We start from the raw sequence: 19,644 nt of genomic DNA, 5'->3' as shown, positions 1-19,644 counted from the left end.
ATGGTTTTGAATTTGCATCTATTTATGTACTTTAATACTCTTGTTTCATGGGAAAGGTATAGTTTCTCTTTTACACAGGCAAACTCCACATGAGTTTCTTAGGTGATGGCTAGATGTGTATAACAAGAAATAACATTTGTCATATTAATATACATGCCTTTTGTTTTTAAAAGCCATTTATTTACTAAAGACTTTGTATTGGTAGAGAGGGGTGCTAGGGATCAAACCCATGGCCGTGCACATGCTAACGGCATGGAGCTACACCCCTAATCTCAGATTATTGGAAAAATTTCAGGCATTGACGAGTCACATAAAATATCATTAAATACAAGGAAGGGCAGATTTATATCATATAAAAATTGAATCCTAACTTTATTTGCACATATCCTTTCAAAAATATATTTTGAATTAAAATAGTGTAGGGATAATTACTTTCTACTTAAAAAGAGGAGGCAACCAGGTGGCGTACATCTGTAGTCCCTGCTATTCAGTATGCCGATACTGGAGGATTGCTTGAACCTAGGGTTTCTGGGCCAGCCTTGGCAACAGAGTGAGACACTGCTGCTTAAAAAAAAAAGAGAGAGAAAGAGAGAGGGAGGGAGGGAGGGAAAAAGGAAGGAAGGAGGGAAGGCTGATTGGATCAGGAGGTAGATTCACTCTTTAAATCTTAAGTATCAGTAGTAACGGAGACATATCAAAGGAGTACTCCCTTTTATTTTGATAACATTACATATCTGTGTATCTAGATGATACTGTAATCCATGAATTTACAATCATCAATACCACTTGAGAATGACAAGTTATCTAAATAATTACTGACAAAAGGATGTTATTGACATAGGCAGCTAGTAAACAGCATGGTTTAATGGGTTCCACAAATGTAAGATGACTATACAAAGTCCATTTCAAACCTTGAAAAAAAAAAAAACCAACTTGTTTTTGACATTTTCTTGTCAAATTGGTTCTGATTTTTCTATGAGAAAAACTGTAGAAAATAATTAGGTAAGTTGACATTTATTCCAATATTTGTTTCAGGTTATTTTAGGCTTGCCTGGAAAGGGGAATATTTTGAAGTGTAAAAATAGAAATGATGTGGACAACAAACTATCTCTTAGTTTTTATGATTCTTATTAAGACTTGATAAAACTGTAAGTTTTTTAAGTACAAAAAACCTACACTTTTTTCCAGATCAATCCTCTATCTGTAACAATTCATCTTCTGTGGCAAAAATGAAAAACTATCTGGACTTAGATGTAGTATGGCAGACTCAATTTTGTCTTGCACTTAATATGCAAGCTTTTGGGCTATTTATCTTGACTAAATATGACTACAGAAAGGACATTCATGAGAAATAGCAACTTTATACTTGAAGCAGGTTAGGGGCAGGAGAGAAGGGTATCCAGAATTTCCTTTTTTTCTTAAAGAAAAAAAAACCAAACTAATACTTGCTAATTTATTATGTATTATCAATTCAACCATTTTTTAATTTTAGCTTTTGCCACTTCTTCATAAATAACATTGTTTGCAATTACAACTCTACATTCTTGATGGTTTTAAAATTTCTTTCAACTGTACGTGGTTCTTCCTAGTCTTGAGTCCCACTTAAGTTCCGATGCATTGCACTTATTTATGAGTGTACATGTGTAAATAACAGTTCTGTCAAGCAGCAGACTGAAAATTTACCATTGAAAGCACTGCCTCCATAGCCACTTCCGGAAGTGATGTTATAGGACTTACCATGTTCATCTCAAGTTCAGTATTCCCTTGACTTCACCCACAGGCCCCTTCCTGAACATCACAGTTTACAGATAAATAAGCAGTAATCGTGTGACCCTGTGGACGCTGCTGGTGTTCTACTCCTCCTCTTCCTGCCAGCAGAGTTGCTGTGGTGGAGTGAGGGCTGAAAGCTGTGTTACTGTGAGCTGCAGGTGTTCTTGGTCAGTCAGTTGTGTGGTTGTGGTGTTATTTCCAGTACCACCACCAAACAGCATAGTAAGTCACACTTGATAATGGTCAGTGACGTGTCTAATCATTTAGGTAAAACATTTCTAAAGTATTAAGATTTAATATTGAGATAATCTAGCCTCTATTTCTTCTTATTCAAGTTAAATATCAAATAAATGAATATTTTAAATGAATGCTTAAGAGGAGTAATAATTTGAGTTGCCATTAATTTTCAACATTTCTACAGAAATGAAACCAATATGGTCATTTTCAAATATATGCTGAACTTTGTGATTTACAAATCAGTGGTTTTTAAAGGTTTCTGCTGCATATACAAGTTGTGGCAAACCACATGAATTGTATCACTGAATCTTTATCATTTTAGCAAGGGGTACAATAAAGATGAAGAAGAAATCTACATTTATTTTGCAGATATTGAGCTGGGGGTATTTGATATATTAAAAATAATTTTGTACTTTATTCAGTTGACATTCAACTTTGAATTAATTACATTTTACCACCTACTCCATTTAGAATGTAATGTCTTAAACTTTTATGATTTACCATAAACTAAAAAAATACTTTTAATGCTGCTTACTTACTTGGGTTGGAGTTGATTTACATGAATCATTACACTAACTCTTTTAAAACTGAGTTACAATACATATATATGACTGATTCAATAGAAGGGACGATATAAGAGTTTTGCATGTGTTACACATTCATTATTGCTATCAAGTACAGATACGATTTCTAAAAAACTTTGAAAGTAAGATTAATGCCAATGGAAACAAATTCAAACATAGGTTTATTAAGTTATAAGTTAACTGAATTTAATAGATACAGTTTTATAGAGGCTGCAGCCAGAACTTCAAAAGCAACTTTCTCTGGCCAGTGGGTTATGGCCTGTCTGCTGGTGATCACCCTTGGTGGCAATGGGAGGTAAAGGGCAAAAAAGAAGCTTACCACCACTACAATAGCCTTGAAATACATCTGAGTTCTCACACTTTGACACTGGGTTACACAACAAAATACATATTTTTTTTTGGCTTCACACATCCTAGGCAAACAGTCTACTACTGGGCTGTGCTCTTGAATCCATAGATTCCTTCTTGAGAAAGTTAAGCTTTGGAGAAATAACAGTATGCCTATTGTAGATAAAATGTTTCAGTGGACATGCAGAATCAATATCCTACATTTCCCTTCCTCACTTCCATATGTACCAGCATTCCAGTATTCTGCTATGGATGGTCCCTTTTGTTTGTATCTGACAGCCAGCTTTTCCTCTCTTTTCATTAGCCAGACACTGGGAAAATAAATATCTTCAACATAGCCCTTCTCTTGAGGAATTCATATTTATGTGGAAGAACAGATCAAAAATAATTAGGATGCAATTAATGTGATCAGTGTAAAACTGATACTTATATGAAGTGTAGGAACTATTTACCTATTTGACTCTGTCCAAAATTGCCAGAGGAAAGGGTAACAGAATCTTCACTTTGGTGGTTCTGGGTTTGAACTCAGAGCCTTACAATTGCTACACAGGTGCTCTATAGTTCTACTTTGAAAGATATCATAGTCCATGCTCCTATTTCACACAAGATGGAAAGCATTTGGAAAATTCATTTCAAGGATCATTAAATTGTTTCTGGGTATTTATGTAGATTATCACTTTTCGCTGCCACCTGGGCTTTTTGTCCCTTAGTGTGTAAACTTTTCAGTTTTGGTCCCTAATATATGTCTATCAAATGTACCAAACATAAGGAGCCCCAATACATTTAAACTGTGTAGCAGACTAAGCAGGGTCTTGCTTAGTCTTACCCTTCACTGTTACAATAGAACTAAATTTTACATTCAAAATCCAAAGTCAGCTTTTGATGTGAAATTGATGATCATCTACAAAGGTCATGGATATTTGGGAGTAATTATTGATTGGGATGTTGAAGCTAGGCCTCCAGTAGATGAAACAGAAGTATCTTCTGATAAACAGGCTTTAAAGTAGTAGAAACAACCCTTCTTTGGACAAACTTCTATTACCCTCCCGCTGGTATCAGTGTTTGATTTGGGTTAGTCACTATCAATTTCAGTCTTTCATGACACTTGAATATTTTGAAGTAACTTAGGCTACATTAGGTTATGAGAAGAAGCTAAGTGTCTAGATGTTATTTTTAATTAAACTAATTAATATTTTTTCTGGTATAATGAAACATATACTTTCCATTAAAATTTGTAATGTACATAATATATTGTTTTGACCTCATGTTTTATTTTCCTAGGCTCCTATCAAATTCTTATAAAAAAGTCTGACAAAAATGGACTATCTTTGGCTTACATTCCTGAGGAGGACATAACAGTTATGGGATATGAGGTACATAGTTAGTTATAATTTTTCCAGTTATTTGTTTGCACTGAACTTAAATTGTCAAATAAGAATACTAATAAAAGTAAGATAAACTACTACAAAAAAAGGGTAATTTTTAGATGTAATTGAATGGGATCCTAAATGATCAGTAATATCCAGAAACCTTATTTTTTAACATTTTATTTTAAAAAGGATCTTAGAATATAGTGGATCTACTTAAAATATCCTAATTAGAAAAAAAAATTGTCTTTCAGAAAATAGCAATTGTAATATTCTGCTTTTTGGAAAGTTTTTTAAAAGGGGTTCGTAAGAAAGAAATTCTATTAGAATTAAGTTCAGGAAATGTTTATCCTAGCAGGCATTTGGGTAAGGTTTCCTAAATAATTCATTATGAGACTCCAATGTATGCTGTGTCAGAAATTAAAACACCAACTAACAGCTATATTTGGTACCTTTAATCTTCATTATACAGAATGCCACAGACAAGCCAGTGCAACCTTGGAAGGACTTATTTCTTTAGCTGTATAAAGTACAGGACTGTAATTTTTCACAGGATTTTTTCTGAAGCAACACCTTTAAAAATTCTTGTAATTTTTAAAAGTGCATACTAACTTAAAATGTTTTGTCTTTAGGTATGTCATACCAAGCTGAAAGCCTTCATCAGCTATGATGGAACTCAAACATATTATGAAGCCATGACTAAGAAAAATCTATCCACACAATTAAATTTCTGGGAAGTATGAGAAAGTTTTTTCTTGATGCAAAGCCCTAATTCTACATTTCTGCACAACTGTTATGAATGAAAATTAAGAATTTAACCTTTTTGGAAATAAAAATTCAGCATATCTTGTTCTGGTTTTCTCATCGCTTTTATTTTTTATTCCTTCCTTAATGGAGGAATTGGAAAAGCCAACTTTTAATTGGGTTGACTGATAATAAATCAGACAATGCAAGTTTATATAATGGCTACTATTTAGTGAGAGACTGCTATTTGCTAAGCATTGTTCTCATGATCTTATAGTTGCTAACTTTAATCCTTCAGTAATACTGCAAGGTAGTTATTGTTAGCCTCACTTTATTGGTAAGGAAAAAGAAAATTAAAGAGTTGAAAGTACCTTGAAAATTTTACACAGTGGTAAATTTGTTCAGCAAATATTTGAGAGTGTATCTGGCATTGGTCCTGACACTATGCTGGGGCTGAGAACACAACTATGAGCAAGACAGACAAGACTCCATTTTAAAAGACTTAAGGATCTTTTATGTGTGCCTCTGTACTGTCCAAAAAAGTAGCCTCTAGCCACTGTGGCTACCAAGTACTTGATCTTTAAGAATTATGAAATAAAGTATTAGTAGCTCTGTCTACTGAAAATCATGTACATCCACTGGCATAAACTGTCAATATACAAAAGTTTATACATAATACATTTATGTCCAAGAGTATTTCTCAGAGTAAGCTTTAGAAAATTGAAATAGAAAATTAACGTAAGTGTTCTGTGGGATACACTGAAGGAGTGATAAATTTTCAGATAAACAGTTTATCATACAATATATATGTTCAGAACAAAGGAAATATAAAAAGTACAAAAATAGATAAAAAGAGACAATGTATTTTGACTGGAATTTCAGAGATGCTTTTTTTTCTTTTCTTTCCCCGTTACTTCAAAAGTTATAAACACTTTTGAAGCAGCATGTATTGTTGAACTTTTGATTTTTTGTTGAATAGTTGATGAACTTAAGAGTCCAGATGACTGATGATCATCTATTTGTCCTTCCCATTCTTTTGTTTCATCTTCTTTGATTAGTAAAGGTTTTCCCAGGGTTTGGCCAACAAAGTTACAGACTTCTTGAGCTTTGCGCCATGCATTCTCAACAGCAACAAGACAGGCTTGCCGTCTTGGGAATTAAAAGCAGAGATTATTAATATGATAGTCAATGAACTGCAGCACTGAATAGTTGTTTAGAGAATTAATAACTTAAAAGATATGGTCATACTTACCGAAGGTTCTCAACAGAACCTGGAGTATGATAGAAGTGTGGTGGGCTGATGACAACAGAGCTATCTAGCTTTTCAACAAGAAAGTTACAAATATTTTGCATTTTTCCAAATTCAGTAAATGTAATGCAGACCTGTAAGTGAAATGACACTTGGTATTATTTTGGTGTCTGATGTATTATTTCAAAATTTTCTCTAAATGTGAGCAAAAATAATAAAGACAGATTACAAGATCCTTTTATAGTATACAACAGATAAGAAAAACTGTATTTGTATTTATAACTAAATTATTTTTGCTATTCAAGTTAAACCTTTTGCTTGTAATTTTAAAATTATTATTTTAAAATAATTTTAATATTAACTAGAATATTAAAAATTCATTTGAAATAATTTAAAATTTTATTCATTTTTAATTTTTATGAAATTAGAGGCTTTCCCCCTTAGTTTTATTATTTGGCTAAATTCTATGGTAACTTTTTCATAATTCCTTAGCCAAATCTAGGCCATTAGATTCCTGACTGGATGTAATTATGTTATACTTCAGTGATTATATCAAAATATGTTTCTTCTTCTAATAGTTATTTTTAGATCTATATGTAAAAGCCAATCTATTTTCTTTGTTCTCTGCCTTTAAATATAAGACTGAAAGCAGTCATATTCAGCTATACTTAAAAACTGTAATCTTCTAAACTTTTTTATGGGAGAAGACTAACCTTTTCCTCTAAGAAGCCCTTACACAAGCTCATTATGTAAAACTAAAAAGTATAGGTCCTAGAGTAGCAGTAGTAAAGAAAGGGTGAGATGACCTCACGTTATGTGATGCAGAACAGCTAAATGAAGACTTTCTGAATACAAGTTAGGAAATTTATCACCTTAAATTGCAAAAAAGTGGGACACTTCAAAGCATGCAATTTTCTCTTTAGTGAAATAGTCTCTACTTTTATTAATCTATCAGTCTTCTTTCAAAGACTAATTTCTTAAAGAACAGCCCGTAATAATAGCCAGTCTGCTTCCATTTGGTCACCATTGTTTTCTTTTCTTATGTTCTTATCTGCTTTTACATTTGTTATTCCAGCAAAGTTTATGACATTACCAATGATCTCCTTATCCTTTCTCATGCTTACTCTTTTACACAGCCAACACTTTATTCCTGCCTATACCCTATGTTCCATATTCCTAGCTCCTTTGGCTCTATGACATTATTTCCATGGTTTTTCTTGACCAGTCTTTTCTTTATTTTTTATAGCTTGCACTTTATGCTTCTGTGCCCTTTATTCCTGGACATGCAATATTTGAATTTCTGTGATCCTTATGGATATCTTCTACTATAATAGTCTGTCTTTTAGCTTTTTAAACTTCTTGCTATGGAAAAATTCAAGCAGTATAGAGTGTTAACAGTATAAAGAATGCCCAGACTATTACCTGGCCTCAAAAATGATCACTTCATGACCCCTTTCACCTTTTTATTTTACATACACTACGTCTATTCTACATTTTTGGTGTAAAGTTCTATTACTTTTGACAAATATACAGGTTTATAATCACAATAACACATATTTGGTCTGTTCTATCATTCTACAAAATTCCCTCAATGAATTCCCTCCAACAATTCTTTTATTACCACAGTTCTTTCCCTAACTTCCAAACCCTAGCAACCACTGGTCTTGTTCATTGTTAGACTTGCCTTTTTTGGGATGCCATATAAATGGAAGTATACAGCATGTTGTCTATTGGTACTTACTTCTTTGACTTGGCAAAATGCATGTGCAATTCATCCATGTTTTTGCATAACTGTTTGTTTTATTCTAAGTAATATTTTGTTATATTGATATAATCAGAGTTTGTTTGAAAAATGTTTCAGTTGCTTCCAGTGTTTGCCTATTATGAATAAGGATGCTTTTTCAAAGTAGTTCTAGATCCTTTGCATTTTCTTGCTTTTTTTTTTTTATAGTGAAAGTAACAGTAAAGTTTATTAGGATAGGAACTTAGTATATCAGGATAAAATTGGGGAGAAAGAGAGAAAAAGAGAAACATTTTCTGCTCCTCATGCAGAAGACTCCCATCCTTTGCATTTTTGAATGTATTTTAGAATCAGTTTGTCAATTTCTATTAAAAAATCAATTGGGATTTTGATTAGGAATGTAATGAACCTCTTTATAAATCCTTTTAGGAAGAGCTGATATCTTAATAATACTGTATCATTCAAATAACAAACTAGGTATGTTTCTTCATATACTTAGGCTTTAATTTCTTTCAGCAGTATTTTGTAGCTTTCAACACAGATTATCATATGTATCCCCAGATATTTAATTTTTACATGTTTATTAGTTCAAGAAGATTTTTTATAGGTTCTCTAAAATTTTCTACATAAATGGTCATATTGTTCCTGAATAAAGACAGTTTCACTTCTTCTCAATCTTTTATCCTTTTTCTTGCCTTACTGTAGTGAGTAGAATTTCAAGTACAATGCTACACAGAAGTATAAGGGTCGCCATATTTGGTACCTGGTCTTAGGCACAAAGTATTCAGTATTTCACTATCAAAGAATGATGTGCCTTGCAGGGTTTTCAAATATGCCCCTTATTAGTTTGTAGAAGATTCCTATTTCTACTTTGTTGAGAAGTTTTTGTAGGAATAGGTGATGGATTTTGTTAAATGCTTTTTCTGCATCACCCAGATGATCATGTAGCTCTTCTTTTTTAGGTTTTTAATGGGATTTAGTTGACCAATTTTGAAATGTTAAACTAACCAACCTTTCACACCTGGGAAAAACCACACTGGGCCATTATGTATTATCTCATGTATAACTGGATTTGATTTGCTAAAACTTTGTTTCTAATTTTAGTATATTAATTTGTAATTCATATTGGTCTGTAGTTTTCTTTTAAATTTTTTCCCTGGTTCTGCTATCTTCTAGCAACAAAGAATAAGCTGGTAAGTAGTCCCTCCTTTTCCATTTCCTGGAGAAACTTAAATAGAATTAGCATGATTTCTTCATTTCACTTTCAATTTCTTCTTTGAAAATGGGTTATGGAAAAATAGGTTAAATTCCAAATATTTGGAAGATCTGCCTGAAATCTGTTATTGGTTTATAATTCCACTGTGGCCAGAGAACTTAGTGTGTGATTCAAAGTTTATGATTATTTTATCAGGGTATTATTATTAAGTTTCTTGGTACTTATTTTATGACCCAGAATGTAGTCTGTCTTGGAAAATGCTCCATGTGCACTTGAAAGAAAAGTGTAGGCTGCTGTTTTTTTGGAGTGAGTGTTCTATAAATGTCAAGCAGGTCAAACTGGTTGATAGTAATATTTAAATCTTTTATATTCTTACTGATTTTCTGCTTGGTGGTTTTATCAATTAAAAGAATACTAAAATATTCCACTACAACTTTAGAATTCCCTGGCCATAAAGGAAATACAAATCAAAACCATGTTAAGATTCCACCTCGCTCCTGTTAGAATGGCTACCATCATGAACACAGCAACAAATGTTGGCGAGGATGCTGGTGGTAATGCAAATGATTATAACCACTGTGTAAAACAGTATGGAGGCTCCTCAAAAAACTAAAAAAAGAACTGCCATATGACCCAGCAATTCTACTCTTAAGGATGTACCTGAAGGAATATAAGGCATGTTACACTAAAGGCACCTGCACACCAATGTTTATTACAGCATTATTCACAATAGGTAAGTTATGGAAACAGCCAAGATGCTCCACTAATGATGAATGGATTTAGAAAATGTGGTATTTATATACAATGGAATTTTATTCAGCCACGAAGAATGAAATTTTGTTGTTTGCAGGTAAATGGATGGAACTGGAGAACATCATCTTTAGTGTAGTTACTTAGCCAGGTTCAGAAGGCCAAAAGCCACATGCTTTCTCTCATATGTGGAATACAGACCCTAATACAAATGCAGCAGTATTATGAAAAACAGGTAATGCTAAGGCGAGGTCATAGACAAGAGGGGGAGGGTAAACAAAAGGAAGTTGAGGTGATTAGGGTTGATGAACTTTCTATACAAGAATGAATACAGAATTTTTAAACTGGTTGAAACAACCATAAGAAAGGGACTAAAGGAGAAAGGAGACAAATAGAGGTGACGAACCAAATTGGACTATAATACATATATACATGGAAGTGCCAAAAGGAAACTCCCTGTGTAGCTATCTTAAACAAGCAAAAATGTCATTTCATTTATCTTTTGCAACATCAGAAAACAGGAGGATGGAACAGGTCCTGCCTGGGGTGGGGGGAGGTGTTTGATACCAGTGGGAGGGGGAAGGAGATAGTATAAGAACCTTTACAAATGCCACAATGCACCCCTACCCAGCACAATAAAATTTTTAAAAATGTAGAATTACTTCTCTTTCCTATTCTATCATTTTTGCCTCAAGTTATTTTGAAGCTTTGTAGTTAGATGTAGGAAGTAGGATTATGTCTTTGATTAAATGACCCTTTCATCATTATGAAATGATCTTCTTTATCTGTAGTAATATGCTTTGCTCTGAAATCTACTTTTCTGCTATTATTATAGCCTCTCCAACTTTATTTTGATTAAGGTTAGCATGGTACATTTTTCTCTGTTTCATTATTTTTAACCAATTTTTGCCTTCATATTTAAAGTTTGCATTCCTCAGACAGCATATAGGTAGAGTTTGCTTTTTACAGAAATTTTTTTGTCCTTATTTCTCCAAATATTTTTCTTGTTCCCCACCCTCTTCTCTATTGGGACTTCAATTAAATGCACACTAGGTTTATTCCTAGATATTCTGCTTTGAGGCTATTGTTAATAGGATTGTCATGGATCAGAATTCATATTGTGAAAATGGTTACATTTACCAAAAGCAATCTACAGATTCAATGCAATGCTCATCTAAATTGGAATGTCATTCTTCATGGAGATAGCAAAAACAGTCCTAAAATTCATATGGAAGCAGAACAAAAGACCCTGAATAGCCAAAACAATTCTGAGCAAAAAGAACAATGCAGGAGTTATTACAACCTGATTTCAAATTATATACAGAAACACAGTAACAAAAACAGTATGGTATTGGTATAAAAACAATCATGAGCAATTTAAAATTTCCTTGAGATAGTTAAATTTTAAATTGAAAAATCACAGAACTGTAAAAGGAATCACTGAGGTGGCAAACAGAATATTATTAAGATCACTATCTCAAGAGATAAGAACTCAAGAGTTCTAATTTCATTCTAATTCTTATGTTTTTTAAAAAAACAAATGATCCAAATATAACATTATAATTATAAAAATAATATATTACTTGCCTGAAGATAGCACCAGATGATTTCCTGAGGCATTTTCTATCTCTAGAGATAAAAGACTGACTGGATAAACAAGACTTTACTCTCACCACACTTTTCCTTGTCTTCTTTAGACAAGAGGCAGCATATACTAAGCACACACCCATGGTGCTGGGAATCAGGAACAGATAGCAGTCTTGTCATATTACCACAACTTGTACATACTCTGGTTTCATAAAATCCTGATCACCAAATTTTTAAAGTAAAAAAGGTAACAGGTGGCTATAGGATCTTAATGCTACTGAGTGCACTGAAAATATTTCCCTTCTTTTTAATTTGTGTAAAAGTGTTTTTTAAATTGTAAAAATACGTTAACCGCAAAAAAGTAAAACTGCATTAAGGGACAAAAGAAAGTTTAAAAAAGTGTTTCAATCCTTCATTGCTCTGTTCATTTGCTTTTCTTTGTGCAAAAAATGGGTTTTATGACATTTGCATATATATATATACACGTATATATATATGAAATCTTATTCGCCCCCATTTACTTTTTATCTAAGAGAAATTTCTCTCCTGGAGTGTGCCCTGCTCACTAGGCAATATTTTTACTAAAAGTTTATTCAGGTGGTATTTAATTGCTATTTTCTAGTTGCTATTTTTATTCCATTCTAAACTTCCTCTTTAATAAATCTCACTAAATTTATTTTAAAAGACAACTTGATATATAAAATCAAAATGATTTGGAGAAAAATAATCTTTTATTACTATCATGAAAAACATTTTTTTCTGGTACATTTCAGTTCTAGAATAAAATAAAAAGGCAAGTTGTCACCACATGCTGTTTCCAATAATTTGTTAAGTACACACCTCTGCTTCCATGTGATAAGCATTTTCCACTCTTCTAAAATCCTTTGTGACAGTTACATTTTCTGCCTGAAACAGACAGTACAAGGGTATGATTGCCAAACATTTGACTACTAAATGCAAAAACATAAATTAGAAACACAAACTTAAAAATTTAGAAACTTACAAATATTTGCTTAAAATTTGATTATAATTTTCACTCATGTACAGTTATTTAACTAGCTTGTAAGGAAAGTATGAACTTAGGGTGGTATATAGATGATGAATTATTTAAACATAAGCATATTTAATGTTAAAGTGTTAGTTTTAAAAACATTTATAAATAATTTCATACAAGTTTACTAAGTGCATACTATGTGTGTCTGTTAGCATGTTACTCAATTCTGTTTGAGCCTTAGTTTTCACAGTTATAAATCAGACTCATATCATATGTACCACACAGAATTGTTACGAGATTTAATGAGAAGCTGTATATTAAGTACTCGATGTATAAGAGGCACTCAAAAAAAAGTAGAAGCTATACTATTATAAATAGTTCTGAAACGACTTGGGGCCAGTTTGTTTTTAGAAAAGTAGCATTAATGCTTTTGATTCTCTAGGGATATAAAGGGTACCTAATTCTGATACAAAAAAATAAATTTCTTATCCATTTTTCAAACAGTTCTTAAATTCAGTGACATGAACTTTTCAGCTTCTCTCATCCTTTGGTATAAACATTTTATAATATTTTTACATCTTTAAAAATATGTGCTGAATAAAAATATAGTGATTATTTTGCCAAATTATAATTTATTTTGTAAGGAATGGAGCAGCATTTAAAGTTTAAGATGTAGACTAATCACAAACAGTTTATATTATCCAGAAAAATTCTAAAATGCCTTGAGTATTTTAACTCAAGTTCCAACTATAGCTCTGATGAAAGCTCCCATGAAAAGATTAATACAAATTTTTTTTTATAAAGGCAGTATCTAGTCAGGCACCAGTGGTTCACACCTGTAATCCCAGCTACTTGGGAGGCTGAGATCAGGAGGACTGAGGTTCGAGATTAGCCCGGACAAATAGTTTATGCAACCCCATCTCCAAAAAAACAACCACAGCAAAGTGGACTTGGAGGTATGGCTCAAGCAGTAGAGCACCTGCTCTACAGGTGTGAATCCCTGAGTTCAAACCTCAGTCCCACCTTAAACCAAACCAAAACAAAACCAAAACCAAGGAACCCCCTACACATACAAAAGCAGTATGTATTCATTGTAGAAAATTACAGTACAGCTAAGTAAAAATTAGTACTGTGTATAAGGCTTATAATCAACTTTCTCCATTTTTCTGTCATTTAATGTTCTTTTATGACATATAATTTTTTTCTGTTCCATTTTTGGGTATCCGTTCTTTCATTTTTCCTCATAGTTCATGTAATGAAGACATATAAGAATTCTAATTAGAAATTACTATAGAAATCACTGTAGGAAAGGTAAATGGAAAGAAAAAGATTTTTCATTATTTTGTTCTTAATAGTTATAAATAATACATATAAAGAAAATCTAACACTACAGAAAAGAATAAATAATGTCCCCAAATAAGTTACTGTTAATATTTTAGTAAACATCTTACTAAACCATCTATCAATGCATACAAAGTATCTAGTTGTATGTACAGAAGACCCTTACTACTGGTGGGTCTATGGTTCCAAGGAAACCCACTAAGGAAAAACTACACATGCTCAGGATGCACAGAGTACAGTACTCTAAAATTACTCAGCTGTACCTGTACCATATGTACAGTAGGTCTTAGCATCCATAACTTGGAACCACATGGAGTAGGCTACATTACTGACACAAAGTTCCTGCTACACACTGAAATACTGCTCACCAAAAATTAAATCTTATTTCATGCTCTTCATCAGGAATAATGCTGTAAATGCTGGTGTCATTTTTCCCATAATGCTACCCAACGTCCACTACAGACTTGTCTTTCAACAAATCTAAAATTGTCACTTTATCACTTCAATTAACCCCAGGTGCCCTTTTGGGTTTGTAACTTTTACTTTGCCTTTTGGACACCACTGTTTTGGAGAAGCAGATTTTCACAAAATTAAGGGCAGGAAGTACTTAGTGACCACACAAGGGTTTACACACACGAGGCAAAAACGCAGGCCTGACTGAGTTTCTCCTCATCTACAAGCTACAGAACTTGGATGTAAATTTTAAATTTTTGTTTTTGAAATTTCTTCTCATTTTATTTATTTCAAAACCATGTGTAATAAATCCATAAATAAAGCAGGCTTACTGTACAGACTTTTTCTTAAGCATATTCTACATATCCTTCTTCGTTTTTAAAAAGTAAACTGAAATGATAATAAATTTTCAGTTGTCAGGCTAGTATAGTGAATTCCCACATACCTCAGTTTTATACTTCTCTGATGTTATCACCTTAAGTTAAGATAATATATCTGTTGGAAATAAAAAGCCATCATTGATCCATTACCAACTGAACTCCAGACTTTATTTGGAGATCCTCAGTTTTTATTTAATGTTCTTTTTTTGTTGTTAACTAATCCACTGCATCGCATTAGTCATAATGCTCCTTAGTCTCCTTAGTCTGAAGATACTTTCTCAGTCTTCCTTTGTTTTTCATGACCTTGAAAGTTTTGGTCAGGTATTTTGCAGAATGTCCCTCAATTTGGGGTTATGTTTTTTCCTGATTAGACTTAGATTATGTTTTAAGAAAGACTATCACAGATGTGAAGTGCTTTTTCAATGATATTCATGATATTTTTGCATGACATTATTTACGATGTCACCGTTGGTCACTTGGTTAAGGTAGCATTTGCCAGGTTCCTTCACTCTATAAAGTTACAATTTTCCCCTTTCCACACTTTATTACTTGGAGGCAAGTCACTAACTGCAGATCACACTCACTCAAAAAATATGACTTTATTTTTTGCTCAAATTGTTCTAGTTTTGATGCTTGGGATTTCTATGAGGTTGGGTCCTACATCCCTTTGAAATACTTTCCCATTTTTGCAGTCTTGTGCTTAGTCTTTTGACCCCTACTTAGCTGCCTGAGAATGGGTCTTGGGCCTGAAATACTTCCTTACCAAGAGATAAAGTGTCCTCACAGCTTGTACTGGGCTTGTTGCCTTGCAGGGGAATACCATCCCATTTCAGACAAAGTTACTCCTCTGTTCTGTTTGAGTATGTGTACCTCATGGCACCAGGTCAATTCCACAGCTACCATTGTTCCTAAATGGGAAGAAGAGGGGATCCTTTTGTAGCAGCACAAGACATGTGGAATCATGTTCCCAGTCCTTTGCTTTTATTTATTTTTCAGATAGGGTCTTGTACTTTTTGCCCAGGGAGGCTTCAGACCACTATCTTCTACCTATTAGTATATCCTGTTCTTACAGACAGGAAATCTTTCAGTAGAAGAGTAATGAGGGGAGAACTTCCCTTCAAAGGAATTATTAAGATCTAATAATTTATAAAGCATGGTATAATAAAGATCAAATGAAACACACACACACACACACACAACCTGAAACATTTCAAATCAAAGACAAAAGAGGCAATATGGAATCTTCATGTCACACATTCTACTTATACCTCCTATGAGTAGCAACTGTGTGGTTTAGGGTAAACTCTGATAGGTCAAAACCTTTTAGGGTTATCACATCTGACTTGCATAGGATTAGATTAAAAGACTGGCAGATATCTAATCTAAGCTAATGTCTATAGCAATCCTCTTGTCACAAAACAAGTTTAGGTTGTCCGTTTAGAGTGAATTCCAGGATTTTCAAATGTGTGGTTGCAATAAATAAGCACTATTGTCTTTCTCTTTAAGATCGGTATATGATGTAAGGCTTCTTGGGATTGTTGCAAGCCATTTTGCATCATGCAGGAGGATGAGGTAAAGCCAATGGACTGCGTCAAAACAGAGCCTTGACCATATCATACTGATAAGCCATATTCCAACTTGACTTTTCATTTACGTAAAGCAATATTATTATTTTTTGGGTGGTACTAAGATTTGAATTCATGGCCTCGAACTTGCTAGGCTGGTGCTTTATCACCTGAGCCATGCTCTAGTCCCTTTTGCTCTAGTTATTTTTCAGGTAGAGTTTTCTGCTTCGGCCCAGGGCCAGACTCAGATTGAGATCCTACTAGCTATGGCCTTCTGTGTTACCTGGTATGACAGGTGCATACCACCATGAAAGGGTCATTGATTAAAATGGGGTCTTGCCTGGAATCACCATTCTCCTGATCTCTATCTCCTGAGCAGCTAGGATTACAGGTATACGCCTCCTCAGTCAGCTAGTAAGTTTTGATTTTAAAGGCAGTTTGACATAGGCCCTTACAAATGCAGTAAGAAAGACAGACCTCGAAAAATGATCTCAGTACAGCTAGATAAAACAAAAGCCTTATTCTTATAATATCAAGGTAAATTCTAAGCACAGTATATTTAATGTACCATCAAGGTTTCCTAAAGATCCAGTATGTAATGTATCAATTAATGGCCATATAACCTTAGGCTTGGAAGGATCCAATAAGCACTGCATTAAAGGCAGAAAACAAGCATAAAAGATAAATGAATTTGGTTAAACCAAGACTTCAAAATTTTAAATGTTTAATACTATATGTTATATGGCAAATTAAACTGGGAAATTTAGCTATCAAGCTATCAATCTTAATTTTTAAGGTTCTTAAAGACAGTGGAAAAATGGGCAAAGTATTATGTACTAGAAATTTACCTGAAAGTAATTAACTGTGAATGTAAAAAAATAAAAAAGAGGAAGAAAACAGAGTTTGGCACTGGTGGCCCATGCCTATAATCCTACCTACTTGGAGGCTGAGATCAGGAAGATCACAGTTCCAGGCCAGCTTGAGCAAACAGTTTGCAAGATACCATCTCTAAAATAGCCAGACCAAAATGGACTGGAGATATGGTTCAAATGGTAAAGCTTCTACTTTTCAAGCACCTGCTTTGTAAACGTGAAGCCCTGAGTTCAAACTCCAGGCCCCACCAATAATACAGAATGATGAGTTTTATTACAAGTGACCAGTGAAGTAATGTAGGGCAGAGATTACTGTTATATTAAGAAAGGAATGCCAAGGAGGTGAGCTTGTTTTGTTTCTTAAATGAAAAAAGTAGAAGTCAGTTAGACAGAGGGGAGAGAGATGACAGAAATAAAGACAGATAGGTTCCATCTCTTAAGCAAGACTATGAGAAGCCCTTTAAACAGGAGTGATGTTTCTAAACCTTACAATCCAATAGTCCAAAGTTTAAAATGAACAAAGACTTTGTGAAGACCCATAATTTATCCTGAAAAGTAATGCAAATGATTTTTATATTATCTACTGAACAAATTATTTACATGACTGCTTTCCTCTATTAGCAAGGATAACTGGGATATTACTATCCTTCCTTTATCTTGCCTTGAACACTAAATCTTAATGCAATTACTGTAAGTTGAATTTAGTAATTTATTGTTTTATATATTAGAAATTAGAGACACATGAACTCAGTTTACATTTTATGTAAATTTATTTTTTCTTGTTTTATTGTGCTGGGGGTACACTGTGGTATTTACAAAAGTTCTTACAATATATCAAATATATCATAGTTGAATTCACCCTCTCTATCATTATGTAAATGTCTTAAGAACTAATTACATTATTCTAGAGAACTGCAGCACTGGCACCATGTTTTTAGGAAATATTTTTCCACATGTTAAGCTCATTTTATTTACATTATTTACAATTAGCATTTTAATTCTTCTAAATTGTAAAGTCACCTGGAGAAATGTTTTTCAAAATGACTTTGTAGTAACTCTTGAATTTGTAAATGCAATATAAATATATTTTCTTATTAAAATAAAGAATTGCTTTAGAAAAGTATGGCAAAAATGTACTTTTACCAACTCAGTGTTATCCTGGATAAATCACAGCTCTGGCCTTTAGGGTCTTACTTCCTAAAATGATGAAACTGAGATAGCTGACATCTATGGATTTTAACTTTCTTTCATTCTAATTATTTGGAGTATGGCACGGTAGGAAGCAGCCTGTATTTAGGTTTTAAGAACACATGAGTTCAAATATTGCTCTGCTAAATAAAGTTCAGAGCATTAAAATGGGGATGTTGAAACAAAACTGTTGGGTGGTTGTGTAGATTAAATAAGGCTGTTTCATTTTTTTTTTTCTTTTCTTAGAAGTAGGCTTAAGGTAAGAACTGTTTAGTGATTTGTATCATGGGCAATCTCTAGCAAGTACAGTATTTCATATATGTGACATCTACATTATTCTGGCTTAATTGGCTAAAAAAAAGTTAAGGCCGACAAAATTGAAGAATTTTTTTGGATACCAAAAATGGATGTATTCTCTCCCCGCCGGCCCCAGCCATTACTGTCTGCAAAATACGCCAAAGAACCACTCCAGGCCGAGCTTCACATGGCTGGGATGAAGCAGTTCAGGCTCTTCACTTACCAACTCCACCAGGCAAAATAAAAACAATGGAAAATAAATAAACTTTAGTGTTCAGCATTCTACTTAGGCAAGTATTCACGCCGAATACTTCCAGCTTAACATTTCGTTAAGCTTATAAACAAGATTATAGCCAGTATCGCCAGATCAAAACCGACGCGATTTGCATTTTTAGTTTTCAGGTTCACTGCGGCTAGGAATGGGTTTCACCTGGAAGGGAGGGGCAGAGTCACTGTGCCGACCTGGCGCCCGGGACCTGCAACAGGACCCTAAACCGGGCAGAAAGACCCAGGCGCCCCACCCCCAGCCGACTCCGCGCGCGTCCCGCGGGCCGAACTCTCACCTGCAGACCCTGCTGCTGCAGGCTCTGCGTGATGTAGTCCAGGCGCCGGCACACGCTCTTCTTGGCCTCGGTCGCCGCCTCCTTGGTGCTGCTCACTCGCACGGTCACCTGCGCCCGGTTGGGGTTCGCAGACACCTCTGCAGTGCCGCTGACGTGCACCTCGCGGGGCACGCTTTGGGCCTGTGTTGAGGGCAGGGCGCGGCGGAGGCCGGCCAGCGTTTCTCCGCCAGAGACCGGATTGTTTTCCCGGCCTCGGTCAGCCCACGGAACCAGTTCCACGAATACCCGCGACGGAGGGACCTGTGGCAGCGACATAGTTAGGGCAGCTGTGTTTCCATAGCAACTGCCGGTTGCCGGCGGCCGCGGAGGCGGAAACAACCACGCACGCACGGACGTAC

The 19,644-nt window shown here is 34.3% G+C and overlaps 1 protein-coding gene across 2 annotated transcripts; it reads right to left on the bottom strand.

The window, feature by feature from the left end:
• Positions 1–694: 694 nt before the first annotated feature.
• Positions 695–19,644, bottom strand: Irak1bp1 (interleukin 1 receptor associated kinase 1 binding protein 1). 2 transcript variants are annotated; one of them, XM_020183869.2, is made up of 4 exons: positions 19,247–19,643; positions 12,434–12,499; positions 6,303–6,433; positions 695–6,199 (listed from the first exon to the last, which is right to left on the bottom strand). In XM_020183869.2, the coding sequence occupies exons 1-4, from the start codon at positions 19,559–19,561 to the stop codon at positions 5,929–5,931; spliced, it is 783 nt and encodes a 260-aa protein (XP_020039458.1). In that variant the 5' UTR covers positions 19,562–19,643; the 3' UTR covers positions 695–5,928. The 2 variants fall into 2 exon arrangements, with proteins under 2 accessions (XP_020039458.1, XP_020039459.1); XM_020183870.2 differs by lacking the exon at positions 12,434–12,499 and having other exon boundaries at positions 19,247–19,644.

Source organism: Castor canadensis, chromosome 1 (genome assembly GCF_047511655.1).
Source record: "Castor canadensis chromosome 1, mCasCan1.hap1v2, whole genome shotgun sequence".
Taxonomy (NCBI): Eukaryota; Metazoa; Chordata; class Mammalia; order Rodentia; family Castoridae; genus Castor; species Castor canadensis.
Note: the sequence above shows the minus strand (reverse complement) of the source record. Positions and strands in the feature narration are given on the sequence as shown.